The following is a 16,922-nucleotide window of genomic DNA, read 5'->3' as shown; positions in this document are numbered from 1 at the left end:
AGGGACTTTGATAGAGTAGACATAAGGAAGATGTTTCTACATGTCAAGGAGTCCAAAACTGGGAGCTATAAAAGATAGTCAGCAATAAATCCAGTAAGAAATTCAGGACAATCTTCTTTATCCACAGAATAAAGTATAGATAAAAGCCAAATACTGCAGATGTTAGAAGCCTGAAACAAAAACAGAAAATTCTGGAAAAACTCAGCAGGTCTAACAGCATCTGTGGAGAGAAAAACAGAGTTAACGTTTCGAGTCTGTATGACTCTTCTTCAGAGCACAAAATATGGAACTTGCTACTACATGAAGTAATGAGGTGATTAGCATAGATACATTTTAAGGGTAAGCTAGATAAGTACATAAGGGAGAAGATTATGCTGATTGGGGTGAGATGATGTCAGGTGGAAAGATGCTGGTGTGGAACATAAACACTTGCTTTACCAATGGTCTAATGGTGTGTTTCTGTGTTGTAAATTCTATGTAATGCTATTTGTTGAGAAATGCTGAATTGAGTAAAATCCATTAGATTCGACCATAAAAGAAGTGATGAAAATCAAATTCCTCCTCAGGTTCTTTTATTTATACTGTAACACAGGAATAGTTCTTAACTTCATGCAAATTGTTCCATGAAAAATACAATATTTAGAAAGGAATATTATTTAATTCAAATACCTGTAAGAAAACAGAGGGACACTGAACTCTGCTTTTGGCTGAATTGTACCAAGGGTCTTCAAATCAGATCCCACATCTTCAAATACATTGAAAGGTACTGAAAAGTGATTCTTTATCTGTAATTTAAATGAGGGTTTAATTCAATTAAAATAAAAAATTTAATATAGAAATAAAACATTTGATTAGCTCCTTATTTCAGAAGTGGATACATCAACATCAATGATAGATACCATGCAATACTGCTTGAAATACTACTTTTTACAAAACTCCTCAATTACACGAAATATGAAATTAAATCCATCATATTATGCTACACCAGGGCAGGTGAGGCTAATGTTCATAAGATGAGCAATGCTATAATGACTAAGAAACATTAATTATGTGGTGGGTGGGCAAATAACTTAGAGCAATGGTACCAAGTTTCCAGCCTGGTCTGTGAGGGAGTATGTCAGAAAGGATAGAGATCGAGCCAGACCAGGCAGGCAGATCCAACAGAAAGAAAATACTTGATTTAAATATCACCTTTCACGATAACTGGAGGTCTCAAGCTGCTTTATAGCCAATGAAGTCCTTTTGAGGTGCAGCAACTGTTGTAATGCAGGAAACAAGGCAGCCAAATTGTGCACAACCAGCTCCCTCAAACAGCAATATGATCATGACCAGATAATCTGTTATTTGTGCTGTTGTTTGAAGGCTGATAATGACCATGACGCTGGGTAAAACTCCCCTGCTCTAATTCAAAAGATTTCAGATTCCTGCAGGGAATGGACTATGGATTTTTTCATACAAAATATCACATGTGAAAAGAATTATTTCCCTGGTCCATTAAACTCTCTTCAGTGTAAGCAGATTATGGGCTACCTCTGCGGTAAAAATTGAAACCACTGGGGATCTCTCAGGTGATCTGAGCATAGCCCAGTTATTAGATAGGGATTCATTCAAAGTGGATGAGTATTATAGCCATTGCTGGCTGTTGTCTTTTAAAATTGAAGAGGGTAGGAGCAGATCTTAAGAATGCATGCATCAGGTAATCAGCTCCTTATCTGAGGAGTATCCTGAGCACCTTGCTGGCTGGATCCCATTTTGGACTTACTGTTTTGCTCCATTTCATGTTCATACACATCTGTTTTGCAGAAAAGTATGAAACGAGACAAATAAAAGGTCAAATTATGCATTAAAAAGGTTAACAAATTTAAATAACAGCCATGTTCTGAAAGAAATGCAATTGCTAATAAGAACAGTATACCTGAACAGGAGAACGGATTGTTATTCTTTTGCTTCCTTGGATTGCATCAATCTGACATACAATGGATCGTTCAACAGTTGATTCCTCATGTATAACATTGTACAGACGACGGCCTAATCTAGTTAGTGGAATTTTGTCTGTAGAAGTGTGGCCTTGAGGAACTGCATGCAATGAAATATAAGAAAAATGGTTTACTGAACTGGAGTGATGAGGTATTCTAGTGATACACGTTACTTATTTGACGTTGAAAACATTCAATTCCATGTTAGCTCCAGATAATAAATCAGCATTGATTGTAGATGTCTCTCAGCAGCAAATTAGTACTTTAAAATTTTTTAAATGTGCACATAATTATTATACTTAATTCAGTAGTTTCCAAATGTGCATTTGTTGTCTTTTGAGAAAGTTATTTTCCATAAAATATTTATTTTATAAACATGGTAATTTTATATACTTTTCTTGTAAATTTCAAGAAAAATCATCTACTTTATATTTTTCCAAAGTGTGATAAACCTGTCAGCATGTAATTTGTCAAGTGACATGGAATGTGTGAGGCCACTCTTGTTTTAAGATGTTTGTACATTATTACATACATTAGAAAAAAGCCTCACACCTTCTATGCTGTGTATAAACTATTGGACTAATGTTCAGACCCTTAAACCAATGTAATAAATATCAGTGAGTCTATGCCTTTACAACTTCAAAAGCAGCAACATCTATATAGGTAGTCCCTTTAATGTAATAAAATGTCCCGAGCCTCAACAGTCTTGCGAGCAAAGTTAGAGCTCAGGAATAAAAGTAACATGGAATTTGAAATTAGCTTAGAACATAGTTGTGAATGGTTGTTTTTCAGACTGGATGGAGGTTTAAGAGTGTAGTTCCCCAGGGATCAGTATTAGGTTCCCTGCTCTTCCTGATATACATTAATAACTGGGCCTTGGTGTACAGGTCAGTTTCAAAACTTGTGGATGACGTGAAACTTGGGAGTATTTTGAACCATGAGGAGGATAGTGCAGCACTTCAAAAGGACAAAGCCAGGTTGCTGGAATGGGTGGGCAAGTAGTGGATGAAATTTAATGCAGAGAAGTATGAAGATTTATTTTGGTAGGAAGAATGCAGAGAGAGATAATATAAAGTAAAGGATACAATTCTAAAGGGGACACAGGAGTACAGGGACCTGGATGCATGTGTATATAAATCACTGAAGGTGGCAGGTTGAGAAAGCATACTGTATCCTGGGCTTTTTCCATATAGCATAGAGTGCAAAAGCAAGGAAGTTATGTTTAAACCAATATGAAACACTGGTTTGGCCTCAACTAGAGTATTGTGCCAAGTTCTGGGCACCATACTTTTGGAAGGACGTGAAGTCTTTAGAGAGGGTGCAGAAAAGATTCATGAGAATGACAGGGATGAGGAACTTCAGTTATTTAGAAAGATTGCAGAAGTTGGGACTACTTTCCTTGGAGGTGAACGTTAAGAGGAGATTTGATAGTGGTATTCAAAGTCATAAGGGGTCTAGACAGAATAGATAAGGAGAAACTGTTCCCATTGGTGGAAGGATCAAGAATCAAAGTAACTAGCAGAAGAAGCAATGGCAACATGAGGAAAATCTTGACTGCAAACATATAAGAACATAAGAAATAGCAGCAGGTGTAGGCCATTCGGCCCCTCGAGCCAAAGGACAAAGCCAAGTTGTTCGGGGTGGACAAGTAGTAGATGAAATTTAATGCAGAGAAGTATGAAGTGATTTATTTTGGTAGGATGAATGCAGAGAGATAATATAAAATAAATGGTACAATTCTAAAGACCCAGAAGTGGGTCCTTAAGGTCAAAAGATCATGGCTGATCTGCCCAAGGCCTCAACTCCTCTTGCATGCCTGCTCCTCATAGCTCTCAACTCTGATAATTTAAAATCTACCTCCTCTTCAAATACTTTCAGTGAACTAGCCTCCACAACTCTGGTAGAGGATTCTAGACATTCACTACTCTCAGAGAAGAAATTCCTTCACATCTCAGTTCTAAATGATTGTCTCCTTATTCTGTAACTATGTCCCCTATTTTGAGATTCCCCCACTGGTGGAAACATCTTCTCAACATCTACCCTGTCAAGCCCCCTCAGAATCTTGTACATTTCAATAAGATCACCCCTCATTCTTCTAAATTCTAATGAATAAAGGCCTAACCTGTTTAGCTGTTCTTGACAAGTCAACCCCTTCACCCCAGGAATCAGCCTCGTGAATCTCTTTTGAACTGCCTTCAATATCAGTGTATCCTTTCTTAAACAGGGGGACCAAAACTGTACACAGTACTCCAGATGCGGCCTCACCTACACCCTGTACAGTTGTAGCAAGACTTCCCTATTTTTAAACTCCAAACCCCTAAGCATTACAGGCCAACATTCCATTTGCCTTCTTAATTACTTGCTGCACCTGCATGCTAACGTTTTGTGTTTCATGCACAAGAACACCCAGATCCCTCTGTGCTACACTTCTTTGGAGTCTCTCTCTATTTAAATAATAGTCTGCCTTTTGATTTTTCCTATCAAAGTGCATGACCTCACACTTCCATACATTAAACTCCATCTGCCAAGTTTTTGCCCATTCACTCAACCTGTCTATATCGCCTTGCAGATTCCTTATGTCCTCATTACAACATGCCTTCTCACCTATTTTTGTATTGTCAGTAAATTTGGATACATTACACTCTGCCCCCTCCTCCAAGTCATTAATATAGGTAGGAAATAATTGAGGCCCTAGGACTGATCATTGTGGCACTCCACTAGTTACGTTTTTCCAACCTGAAAAAGACCAATTAATCCCAACTCTGTCTTCTGTGTGTTAACCAATCCTCAATCCATGCTAATACATTACCCCCAACATCATGAGCTCATATCTTGTGCAATAACCTTTTATGTGGCATCTTATCAAATGCCATCTGGAAATCCAAATACACTAAATCTACCGGTTCCCCTTTATCAACTCTGCTTGTTATATCCTCAAATAACTTGAGCAAATTTGTCAAACCATGATTTCCCTTTCACAAAACCATGTTGGCTCTGTTTGACTGCATTAAGCTTTTCTAAATGTCCTGCTATTTCTTCCTTAATAATGGACTCTAGCATTTTTCCAACAACAGATGTTAGGCTGACTGGCCTATGGTTTCCAGCTTTTTTGTCTCCCTCCTTTCTTGAACAGGGGTGTTACATAGCGGTTTTCCAATCTGCTGGGAGCCTCCCGGAATCCAGTGAGTTCTGGAATATTTTGACCAATGCCTCCAATATATCTGCAGCCATTTCCTTCAAAACCTTTGGATGCAGGCCACCAGGTCCTGGCGACTTGTCTGCCTTTAGTCCCATTAGTTTCTCAAATACTTTGTCCCTCGTGATAGAGACCATTACATCATCTTTCCTCCCATTAGCTCGTTGAACTTCCGGTTGCTTGCCATTTCAGTTCACCATCTTGCTCTCATGCTCACATTTCTGTCCTTGGCCTGCTGCAGTGGTCCACTGAAGACCAACACAAGCTGGAGGAACAGTATCTCATCTTCCGATTAGGCATTTGGCAGTCTTCTGGACTCATCATCAAGTTCAACGACTTCAGACCAATAGCTCTATTCTCCATTTTGAATGTTTTCCCTGCCATGTGCTACTTTATATCTTGTTTTCATGTTATGAACATACAATATAAGAGCAGAAGTAGGCCACTTGGCCCCTTGAGCCTGCTCCGCCTTTCAGTGAGATCATGGCTGATGTGCTTTTATTTCTAATTCCACATTCCCATCGACCTCTGATATCCTTCAATTCCTTTGCCTAACAAGAATCTATCTACCTTTGCCTTAAAGATGTTCAATGACCCCACCTCTACCTCCTTCTGAGGCAGGGAGCTCCAAAGTCACGCAACCCTCAGAAAAAATTTCTTCTCATCTCTGTCATAAAAGGGCACCCCCTAATTTTGAAATAGTGCCCCCTAGTTCTGGACTCACCCACAAGAGGAAACCACATCCATCTTGTGAAGACTGTTCAGGGTCATTTATATTTCAATCAAGTCACCCCCTCACTCTTCTAAACTCCAGCAGAAACAAGCCCGCCTGTCCAACCTATCTCATAAGACAACCCGCTCCTTCCAGGTAAACCTTCTCTGGACCGCCTCCAATGAGTTTACATCCTTCCTTAAATAAGGAGGCCAAGACTGCACACAGTATTTGAGATGTGGTCTCACCAATGCCTTGTATAACTGAAGCATAACATCCTTACTTTTATGTTCAATTCCTCTTGTAATAAAGGATAGCATTCCATTAGCCTTCTTAATTACTTGTTGTACCTGCATACTAACTTTTTATGACTCATACACAAGAACACCTAGATTCCTCTGTACCTTGGAATCCTGCAGTCGTTCGCCATTCAGTTAATACTCTGCTTTCTTATTCTTCCAGCCAAAGTGAACAACTTAACATTTTCCTGCAATGTACTCCATTTGCAAGATTTTTGCCCATTCACTCAACCCATTTGTATCCATCTGCAAACTCCTTATGTCCTCTTCACAACATATTTACTTACCTATCTTTGTGTCATCTGCAAATTTAGCTACCATTCCTTCACTCCCCTCATCTAAGTCATTGCTATAAATTGTAAAAAGTGGGACTCCGCTAGTTACATCCTGCCAATCAGAAAATGACCCATTTATGTATACTTTCTGATTTCTGCCTGCCAGCCAGCCAATCTTCTATCCATGCTATAATGTTACCCCTCGACAAGAAGAACTTTTATTTTCTACAATAACATTTGATGTGGCACCTTATCAAATGCATCCTGGAAATCCAAGTATAGTATGACTACAGACTCCCCTTTATCCATGGCGCAAGTTACTCCTTCAAAGAACTCCAATAAATTGGTTAAATGCGATTTCCCTTTCACAAAACCCCGATTGCCTTGAATTTTTCTAAGTGCCTGCTATAACATCTTTAATAATAGCTTCTAATATTCTCCCTATGATAGATGTTAAGCATAAAACCCATACCAGAGTCACAGCACTCCAGATGTGGTCTCACCAACAGCCTGTAGAACTGTAGCATAACTTCTCTACTGTTATATTGCATTCCCTTTGAAACTTCTCTACTTTTATATTGTATTCCACCTTCTCTAGGGAAATTAGGGCCAGGCAATAAATGCTGGCCTATGCCCACATCCCATAAGTGAATGTAAAAAAAAATTGTGAATGGATTGCCTTAATCTCACACTATTGCCAGAGAGAGGGGTGGAGCCATTATCTATGGAATGGAGTTTGGAGTAAAAACCAAAAACATAGCTTATTAACATACAGTATGAAATATTAAAGCATACTAGTTATTCCTTTGAGATACCCTAAGTCACACACAAACACACAAAGAGGAACTCTGCCAAAGATTAAAAGTCAATGCTTCAAGGGAAAAGAAAAGAAGGTGGAGTCCACCAGGGTCCACAGTCCACCAGGGTCAAGAAGTTTCCAGCTTCTTTAAAACTGCTCAGCTTCCTTTCCTTGTGAAAGGATTTTTTTTTCAGGAATATCAAGCAGAGTCCTGCATTAACCCTGGGTATAGACAATATTAGCGATGGCATAAATAAGAGGTCGGAAGCTCATCTTGTGGTCAAATTTGTGGCATCAAGGAGACCTAGAAAAACTGGAGTCAATGGGAATCGGGAAAAACTCTCCATTGGTTGGAGTCATACCTAGCACAAAGGAAGATAGTTGTGGTTGTGGGAGGTCAATCATCTCAGTTCCTGGACATCACTCCAGGAGTTCCTCAGGGTGGTGTCCTTGGCCTAATCATCTTCAGCTGCTTCACAATGACCTTCTTTCCATCAAAAGGTCAGAAGTAGGGATGTTTGCTGATGATTGCATAATGTTCAGCACCATTTGCGACTCCTCAGATACTGAAGCAGTCCATGTCCAAATGTAGCAAGACTTGGACAATATCCAGGCTTGGGCTGACAAGTTGCAAGTAACATTCACACCACACAAGTGCCAGGAAATGACCATCTTCAATTTGAGAGAATCTAACCATCGTCCCTTGACATTCAATGGCATTACCATCGCTGAATCCCCGAATATAAACATCCTGGGGGTTGCCATTGACCAGAAATTGAACTGGAATAGCCATATAAATATTGTGGCTACAAGAACAGGTCAGAAGCTAGGGATCCTGTAGTGAGTAACTCACCTCCTAACTCTCCAAAGCCTGTCCACTATCTACAAGGCATTGGTCAGGAGTGTGATGAATGCCTGGATGAGTGCAGCTCCAACAACACTTGTTATGGACAAAGCATCCCGCATGATTGGTACCCCATCCGCATACATTCACTTCCTCCGCCACCAACTAACAGTGGTACCATCTACATGATGCACTGCAGAAACTCACCAAGGGTCCTTAGGCAGCACCTTCCAAACTCACGGCCACTATCAGCTAGAAGGACAAGGGCAGCAGATACATGAGAACACCACCACCTGCAAGTTCTCCTCCAAGCCCTCATCATCCTGACTTGGAAATATATCGCTGTTACTTCACTGTTGCTGGGTCAAAATCCTGGAACTCCCTCCCTAACAGCACAGTGGGTGTACCTACACCACAGGCACTACAGTAGTTAAGAAGGCAGCTCACCACCACCTTCTCAAGAGCAATTAGGGATGGGCAATAAATACTGGCCTGGCATGATGCCCACATCCCATAAATGAATTTTAAAAAATTTGTGAACATATTGCCTTAATCTCAGGTTATTGCCAGAGAGAGGGATGGAGCCAGTATCTAGGGAATGGAGTTTGGAGTAGAGACCGAAAACAGTACCTGCAGTCTCTAGCAAGTTTTTAGCACTGAATATTAATTTTTACAGTTGTAGAGTCTAATTTGTTTCACTTTTCTTTGCCTCTTTTCTCTCTCTCTCTCAATCCCATCTTGCTTTCTCTCTTTGCAATGAATTTACTATAATAACTTACACATGGGTCAAGCTCTGCAGCCACAAAATTTAGTTACATAGAACCCATATTTTTGATACTAATGATGCAGTTTTGGTTCCAAAATGGGATCTGTAGCATGACTGCAAACTTCTTGCGTGAGCTCAATGAATGACATTTTGGTGAGGGCGTTAGTGAACATGCAGGGACTTTGTGCTACAAGTATGCAGAGTAAGCAGATCATGAAATCAATCAACATGTAACACTGATTTAAAATTAATTTTCAAGCTCAACAGGCCAGAAAATGCCCTCTCTCAACCTTGCACAGATGAACATGCATTCAGTAGCAGGAAGAACCTTCCTCATCTGTCCCCCAGTAAAAAGAGATCATGGACAACTTACAGGTTAGTAGCTAATTGATTTGTATTCACTGTAGCTAAGTTTGTGAAAGTGTTTGATGCTTTAAACTGATTTTTAAAGTCTACAAGAAGGTGAAAGACTTAGTCTTGTTACTAAACATGGGTACAGTAATTTGCATCTCCCTTGGTCTACAGCATGACAAGGATTGAGCAATGGCAACACAGAGCAGAATAAGTTGCTTGAAGAGGGAGCAGAAGGTAGAGAGGAGGAATCGGGGTCTCAGCAGGAGCACATATATGTTCAGGATCTTCAGGGAGCATTTTCCTACCACAACCTCAACAAAAGTGTCTATCAGACATCCCAGTTCAGTAAAGAGGTGCTCACCAAAATTTGCCACCTGTTGCAGCCACAACTGCAACCTTAAGAGCAAATGAGGGCAGCACTGTTAATGGCTGTGGAAGTGACCATGGCTTTGAACCTTTATGCACATGGCTTCTTACAGGCTGGAGCAGGCTAAACTTGCAACATCTTCCAGTCCAACATGCACGGCCAAATTTTCATCTTCGGATTGTGAAACATGAGTTGGGCTAAACTTCAAGTCACAAACCATGTCCATGAACGCTGTCCAACCTCACCTGCCACTTTTGTCAATTTCGGCAGGAGGCACATTCTGGGTGCAGATTGTGAGATATGATTGGGTTCAGGCTTGCGTTTGGGGTCGGAACACATTCAAGGTCGAGGTGGAGACGAAAAGACTACAGAAAAGGTTCATGAGAATGATTCCAAAGCTGAGGAATTTCAGTTATGAAGAAAGATTGAAGAAGTTAGGGCTCTTTTCCTTGAAAAGAAGGCAGAGGGAAGACTTGATAGAGGTAATCAAAATCGTTAGGGATCTGGGCAGAATAGATGAGGAAAAACTGTTCCCACACATGAAAGGATCGAGAACAAGAGGGCACAGATTTAAAGTAACTGGCAAAAGAAGCAAAAGCAATAGACGAACAAATATTTTTTCCCCCACAGGACTGGAATATGCTGCCTGAAAGCGTGGTGGAGGCAGGTTCAATCAAAGCATTCAAAAAGGAATTAGGCTATTATCTGAGAAGGAAGTGCAGGGTTACGGGAAGGAGGTAGGCAAATGGCACTAAATGAATTCCTTTTATGGAGGGCCGGTGCAGACAATGGGCCAAATGGCCGCCTTCTGTGCTGTAACAATTCTGTGATTCTGTCCTCTCCTATAAAAGGGCACCAAATGGCACAGCTCCCACAAATCAGTCCAGATATAACCCTGACACGCTGCTGGTGGTGACCTGTGACCCTTGGAGCGTGAGTACTATGAATTTGTTTGCTGGCTGATACATTATTGCCCTGTGTGAGCTGGCCCATTGACTGTATCCCTTAGTTATTCATGTGTTAGTTGTTTTATGCCAATGTTAACACTATCGTGTCTCTGTTGCATTGAATAATTCAAATAAGTCAAAGAAAAAGCGATATTACACAGGCTATTCTATTCAACATGGCTATCTAATATTCTAGCCTATGAGTTAGCTTCTTCCAACAAACCCTTTTCCTTATACTTTAGGTTATTGATTATTACTTGCTTCACTGGAGGCTGACCTTTTAGTCACTCCCACTATGGAAACTTATCCAAAAACCACGTACTTGGTTCTTTCAGTTCAGACCCTTAAAAAGCTCAATCATTTTCATCATTTGTCACCGTTTTCTCTCCAAATGTTTCTTTAGTTTTTATAATATTTGGAGAAACAACAGTTACATGATTTACACTTAGTACCACAAATTAGATCAGGATCATGTTCCACATCTCAGTGAGACACTCTTTTATACCCACATAGTAGACAAGTACTCATGTGTTTATAATTGGACATTCATTTGAATGAAAATGGAATTGGAGGCTGTATTGGGAAATGATTTCAGTTACCGCATTGTGAAACGCATCATCCCAAGGCGCTCTATTTTCTCAGCTGCAATGTTATTACTAAATGTACAACATATTTTGTAGGGATAGCAAATAATCTGAAAATTTTTAAGCCAACCATGTGACAAAAGTGGTCACTTCATAACTGAAGAAATAATGAACATGCATTTATCTCATCAACTTAAACAGAAAAAGAATGCACTTACTCAGTGAAATATAAAACAATTTGCTGCTCGCATTAGTCAGGTTTAACAGTTGCTCCTTTTCATTCTTTGTACGTTGGTAATCCATACTGAGAAACTCTCCATCGTTCAGTTCATAAGATGTTTTTTGCTGATCTTTACCAATTACAATAAATGAATCACTGGGATAAATTGTAGCACTAAGTCCTAGGCAATTCTTTACTGTAAAAGGCGCTTGGTCTTTCTGAAAGATGTCACTGGTTTGACCAGCAGCTTCAGAAAATGCCTGAAAAGAGAAATGCAAGATAGGAATCAGCATCTTGTGCGGTGTGGCCAATTCCTAAGGCTATGAAGATGCTTTTTGTACATAAAAAAAATCCCTCCATGTATTCCTTTACATATACTTACAAAGAGTGCAGAATTTTTCTTTCTGTAATGCTTTTGCATTTGAAGAAGTAACAAATGTTACACATTTTCACAAGAAAAACAGACTGCTTTTTTTTTGCTGAATAAGGAATAATGACCACATGCTGCTACTACAGTGAGCATCAAATCACATTAGCTCAGAAATATCACAGAGATAAAATGGCAGTCATGGTCTACTGCATTGGAAAACATTCCACCTTTGTCTTTCCTTTAGGTTATCCTGTGGCTTTTGAAACCAATCCTGCTTGGTTTAAGCTTTAAAGTGCAAGTTGAAGTTACAAGTGGCTGTTTCAAACTTATATTACAAAAATGGTCACGGATATCAGCTAAAACACTATGAAGTGACTGAAATCAATTCTGGTAAAAGCCATTGTCTTCTTTGGAGAAAACTATAAAAATATTGATACATTTTGAAGAACTCAAAATAGAATATTTGGCCAGGATTTTCAATTCCAGGCCAGGGCGTCGGCAGCACGTGAACTTCTAGATCCTGACCTTGCTCCAGCGGCAAAACACACATCTGTCAAGATTGCCAAATACAAATATATTAATTGGTTAAGAGGTGTGTTCGTCACCCAGTTAGTGGAAGGGAGATGGGACCAGTTCAGGAGCAGGCCAATTTGAAGGGCAGTTATTCGTGAAGATTATGGAGGCTACGGCTAAGGCAGAGTAAAAGGTAACCGGCGGGGAGGGTCCCTATGCCAAGCAGAGCCCCCCTCCCACCCTGACCCTGGTTTTCAGTCGCTTCAGGTGTTGCTGAGATGTAACAGCTCACAAGAGTATTTCACTCCCCGCCAGTGATCACCGCAGGACCCCACAGCAGAACAAGAGGGTACGGATTGAGGTTAGAAATGAGGTCAACTGCAGAGGACCTGGGTGCAGTGCTGGGAAGTGCTTTAATGACCTCACTAGGTCTGGCAGGGTGAGTGACTAGAGAGGCACAGATGGTGTGTCTCCTTGTCAGCGGTTACTATTGCAAGTAAGAGGGGCATCCTTTGGACTATGAGCGGGCCAATCAACATGGAAGTGGGGTGTGTGGTGGAGCCTGCTGACCCATTAGCACAGGTCTGAACCCAAGTGCTGCTGGTCAGGAGGCTGGAGTGCAGTCTCTGATGTTGTCAGTCAGTGAAAGGCTACAAGTGGAGAGGGAGGTCTTGTGCTGCTGGCATCATTCTTCACCTTGCAAGCGAAATGGGAGATGAATGCTGCCAAGATGGAGGGGTCATATCTGGAAGGAATACAGGCACAGCTGGCAGTCCTCACTCGCTTCAAGGAGCTGGCGCTGCAAGTGATGCAAGGGACAGGATAGGCAGATCCCACTACAGGCAGTGTGATGACATCTCAACATCTCCCAGTTCAGGGGATACATATAGATGCGTCCCATGCAACCAGCTGTCATTTCAGAAGCTGCCCTGTCCTCAATGTAAACTGCCAAAGCATTTGTTTTTTGCACTAAACTTTCCTCACGATCCTTTCATCTCTAAGGGTCACCTGCAGAGGTCCAGCAGTCACCTCATGAGCAACAAGTCTCTGAGATTCCAAGGAAGAAGACACCTCAGAGGTTGCACCGTCACATGCTAAAAGTGCATCTTCCACCTGCGCAAATTCTCAGACTTTGGTGGGTCCTTGCATGTCAGTAGTGATGGTTGCTCAGGGTGATGTGCATAACATTTCAGAGCTGGAGGATTCAGGAGAGGCAAATTTGGCTGTGGCTAGCCCCCCTTGGAGGATGGGGGCAGGCACAGCCCTGCTCAGGAAGGTGGAGATGCTAAGTCTCAGATGTTACAAACCAGGCGGCTCTTTATTGACAACCAGTCTGAGATGTGTGCCCACATGTTGGAGTTACCTGAGGCACTGTGGAGTAATGTGATGAGGACGGAGGAGTCCATCCATCTTATATGCTACACAATGACTCAGTGGTTTGAGCACTTGACCTAATCTATTGAAAGATTGCTGAACTTCAGAGAGCCATGAATGGAATTGCTCAGAGAGGATGCGAGAACAGCGCACTAACATGCAGAGGGTTCATGGTACACTCAGCAGCATAAGCCAGTCAGTGGTGTAAACAGAACAGAGTGACATGGAGTGGAAGACATTTGGGTCTTCATAGACCCCTCCAGAGATCAACAGCGCCAGGAAAGAGTTGATGGGACAAGCTGACAAGAAATGGTACTGAGGGGGCCACTCCTCAGGTGGCTTATTCATCATCTTCTGCCTTCATTGCCCCTCCACTTCCTGCGCAATTACAATTAAAATTTAAAGTTTTGATGCCATGCAATCCAGTACATGTATAATTCTGATCAAACAGGGAGGTTCTGCATCACATCCAAAACGCTTGTGCCCAACTGCAATTCCATTAACATAAGACTTGAGAGCATAATGATGACATGGGTGCTTTTCAAAATTAAATTTCACATGCAAGTATTTCACATTACATGGTTTCACTTTATTCATATGTGCATAACTATTTGTTGAGACCCGTTTAGTCAGGGAGCTAAATGTACAGGCACACCTCATGGTTTGCGCACATCGATGATTACAGGGGACAATTCCCTTTTTGCAGAAGAAACAATGTTGCTGTTTCTTGCTCACTTTTAATTGAATGTTCATGCTTGTGGCCAGTATTGTACAAACAACTCTGTGGGACATGGCTGTACCTGCAGGCTCAGCTGGCCCTCCCTTGTGTGTGTTGTTACACACATTGTCCAAGATCACACTCACTGGGGATAGCTGAAATGTAAGAGCTCTTATAGCCAACATGCTGAAATGGACCCACATTTGGACAATACTGACACTAACCTTTTGGCCCCTCTTTTTCTTACCTTGACTGACAGTCCTCACCGCCCCTGCCACCGCCACACCCAGGACACTAGGCGCTTCCCATGACCCTGACCTCACTCCACACAACTCCTCCCCTGCTACTGACTCGTCCTTACCAGCCTCCATGCCAGCTGCCATTCTCCTTTGTGCTGTAGTTAAACAAGGAAAACTGCTGACACCAAACACAACTGCAGAAAGCCTAAGGGTGAATATGCCACCTTTAAAGGATAGTGAACAGAGTGCCATGAGACTCTCATGCTCCGCTATTTTACTTTGAAAGTTGGACTATTTAAAAAATGTTTTACATGAATGAATATTCATGCCTTGTAAATGTATTGCAAGTATGAACCTGCCATAGGCCGGTGTGAGGCTCAACATCCCGTAAACATGCCATTGACTTTATCTCTGCATCTCGATCTGCCATTGGGGAATCAAGATTCCCCCCCCTAATTAAGTCACCCCACCGCACAGAACATTTACCGCTCTTGTGGACTCCATAAATCGACTCCCTTTGTTGCAGAATGATGTCATCACCTTATCTCCAAATTCTTCTAATGACAATATCATTCCATACTTTATCTGCTCCCATAACATTATCCATCTTCATTTATTACTTTCATTTTCATGATTGGCAGACCTCTATTGTCTTTGTAATGGGTTGTTTTACTTCTCTTTTGTCAGAGAATAGTGCTTTGTATATCCTACCCATCTGCCTACAATGTCATTTTTCTCCAGTATTATTGTGCCATCTTTAGCTTTGATGCAGCTGTTTCTACTACGATAGTTTTTAAGAGTTGTAAATCTCTATTAGCTTGTTATACATCATATGAATATCTTTTCCTCTTTTTCAATTCCTTTATTGTTTGTTTATCCATTTTTTATTTTCCTGCATCACATTCCTTCTATGTCTGTTTATTGATGTTACATTTTTATTCTTGTATTAAAGGAGGAATGCGACAAGGCTGTGTTCTGTCTCAAGGTTTTTTCAATCTTCACAGTGAAATGATAAGACATCTATCTGAGTTGCCAGCAGTTTCAGTAGGAGGACAGGATATAAATAATCTGAGATATGCAGATGACACAGTAATTATAGCAGGAAAATTTACAAAGAATCCTAGGCACGATTGTAACAAACAGTAACAGATATGAATTATCATTCAGCTGCAACAAAACAGTGTGCATGGAAATGGAAAACACCTAGATGCAAAATAACAGTAGAATCAAAAGAAATAAAACAAGTCAAATTATTTTCTTATTGAGATAGCCTAATAACATCTGATGGGATAAGTAACCAAGACATCAGGAAGTACATAACACTTGCAAAGCAAACCTTCACAAAATGTCAAACCTCTTAAATAAGCACATCTCCTTGGAAAGTAGAATGAGATTATTAAAATGCTATATCTGGTCAACATGGTCCCTTCATCCACTTGTAATATTAATATGGTTCACAAATAATTGAGGCCTTTACACTGATCTCTATGGCATTCCACTTGTCACAGTTTGCCATTCTGAAAAAGACCCATTCATACTGACTCAGCTAACAGTCTGCCACGTACTACTCGGTTAATTACAACTGTTATTCTTGCGGTGTCCAAAGCAGCCAACGGTTTGGAATGCCCACACTGTAACATGTGGAAAGATGTTTCCAATGGCCTAGATAACCGCATGTGCAGGAAACATCACAAGTTGCAGAAATTTGAGCTCTGGATTTTGGAAATCAAGTGATGGCTAGAATCACTGTGGTGCACCACAAGGCTGAGAACTATGTGAATAGCATGTATAGCAGGTTAAGAGTGTGCAGGGAGAGAGGGAATGGGTGGCTGCCAGACAGTCTAGGAGGACCAGGCAGGTAGCACAGAGTCCCTTAAGTCCATCTAGCTCACTAACCTTTTTCAGTTTTGGAAACTGGTGACGGTGATAGTTCCTCAGATAAGTGCAGCCAGAGGCATGTTTGTGGCACCACAAGAGGGGAGGAGAAAAGTGGTACAGCAATAGCAGCAGGGGATTCAATAGTTAGGGGAAACAGGCACACATTTCTGTGGCCCTGGACATGACTCCAGGGTGGTATGTTGCCTCCCTGTGCCAGGGTTAAGAGTGTCACTGAGCAGCAGCAGGACATTCTTATGGGGGAGGGTGAACAGGTCATGGTCCACATCAGTACCAGTAACTAAAGGTAGAGAGAAAGATGAGGTCCTGAAAACAGATTTGAGAGGGCTAGGAACGAGATTAAAAACCAGGACTTCAAAGGCAATAATCTCAGGAGTACTCCCTGTGCCATGTGCTGATGAATACAGGAATAGGAAGGTACAGCAAATGAATGCGTGGCTGGAGAGATGGTGCAGGAGAGAGGCTTTAGATTT

The 16,922-nt window shown here is 41.2% G+C and overlaps 1 protein-coding gene across 7 annotated transcripts in view; it reads right to left on the bottom strand.

The window, feature by feature from the left end:
* vps13a (vacuolar protein sorting 13 homolog A) overlaps positions 1–16,922 on the bottom strand; it is a 524,014-nt gene that overhangs the window by 180,922 nt on the left and 326,170 nt on the right. For all 7 annotated transcript variants that reach the window (XM_041186720.1, XM_041186723.1, XM_041186721.1 and 4 more), the window contains exons 44-46: positions 11,338–11,599; positions 1,916–2,076; positions 670–785 (exon numbers count right to left, since the gene is read on the bottom strand). In XM_041186720.1, the coding sequence (XP_041042654.1) occupies positions 670–785; positions 1,916–2,076; positions 11,338–11,599 (539 nt within the window). The remainder of the gene's footprint in view (positions 1–669; positions 786–1,915; positions 2,077–11,337; positions 11,600–16,922) is intronic.

This window comes from Carcharodon carcharias, chromosome 4 (genome assembly GCF_017639515.1).
Source record: "Carcharodon carcharias isolate sCarCar2 chromosome 4, sCarCar2.pri, whole genome shotgun sequence".
NCBI classification, from domain to species: domain Eukaryota; kingdom Metazoa; phylum Chordata; class Chondrichthyes; order Lamniformes; family Lamnidae; genus Carcharodon; species Carcharodon carcharias.
Note: the sequence above shows the minus strand (reverse complement) of the source record. Positions and strands in the feature narration are given on the sequence as shown.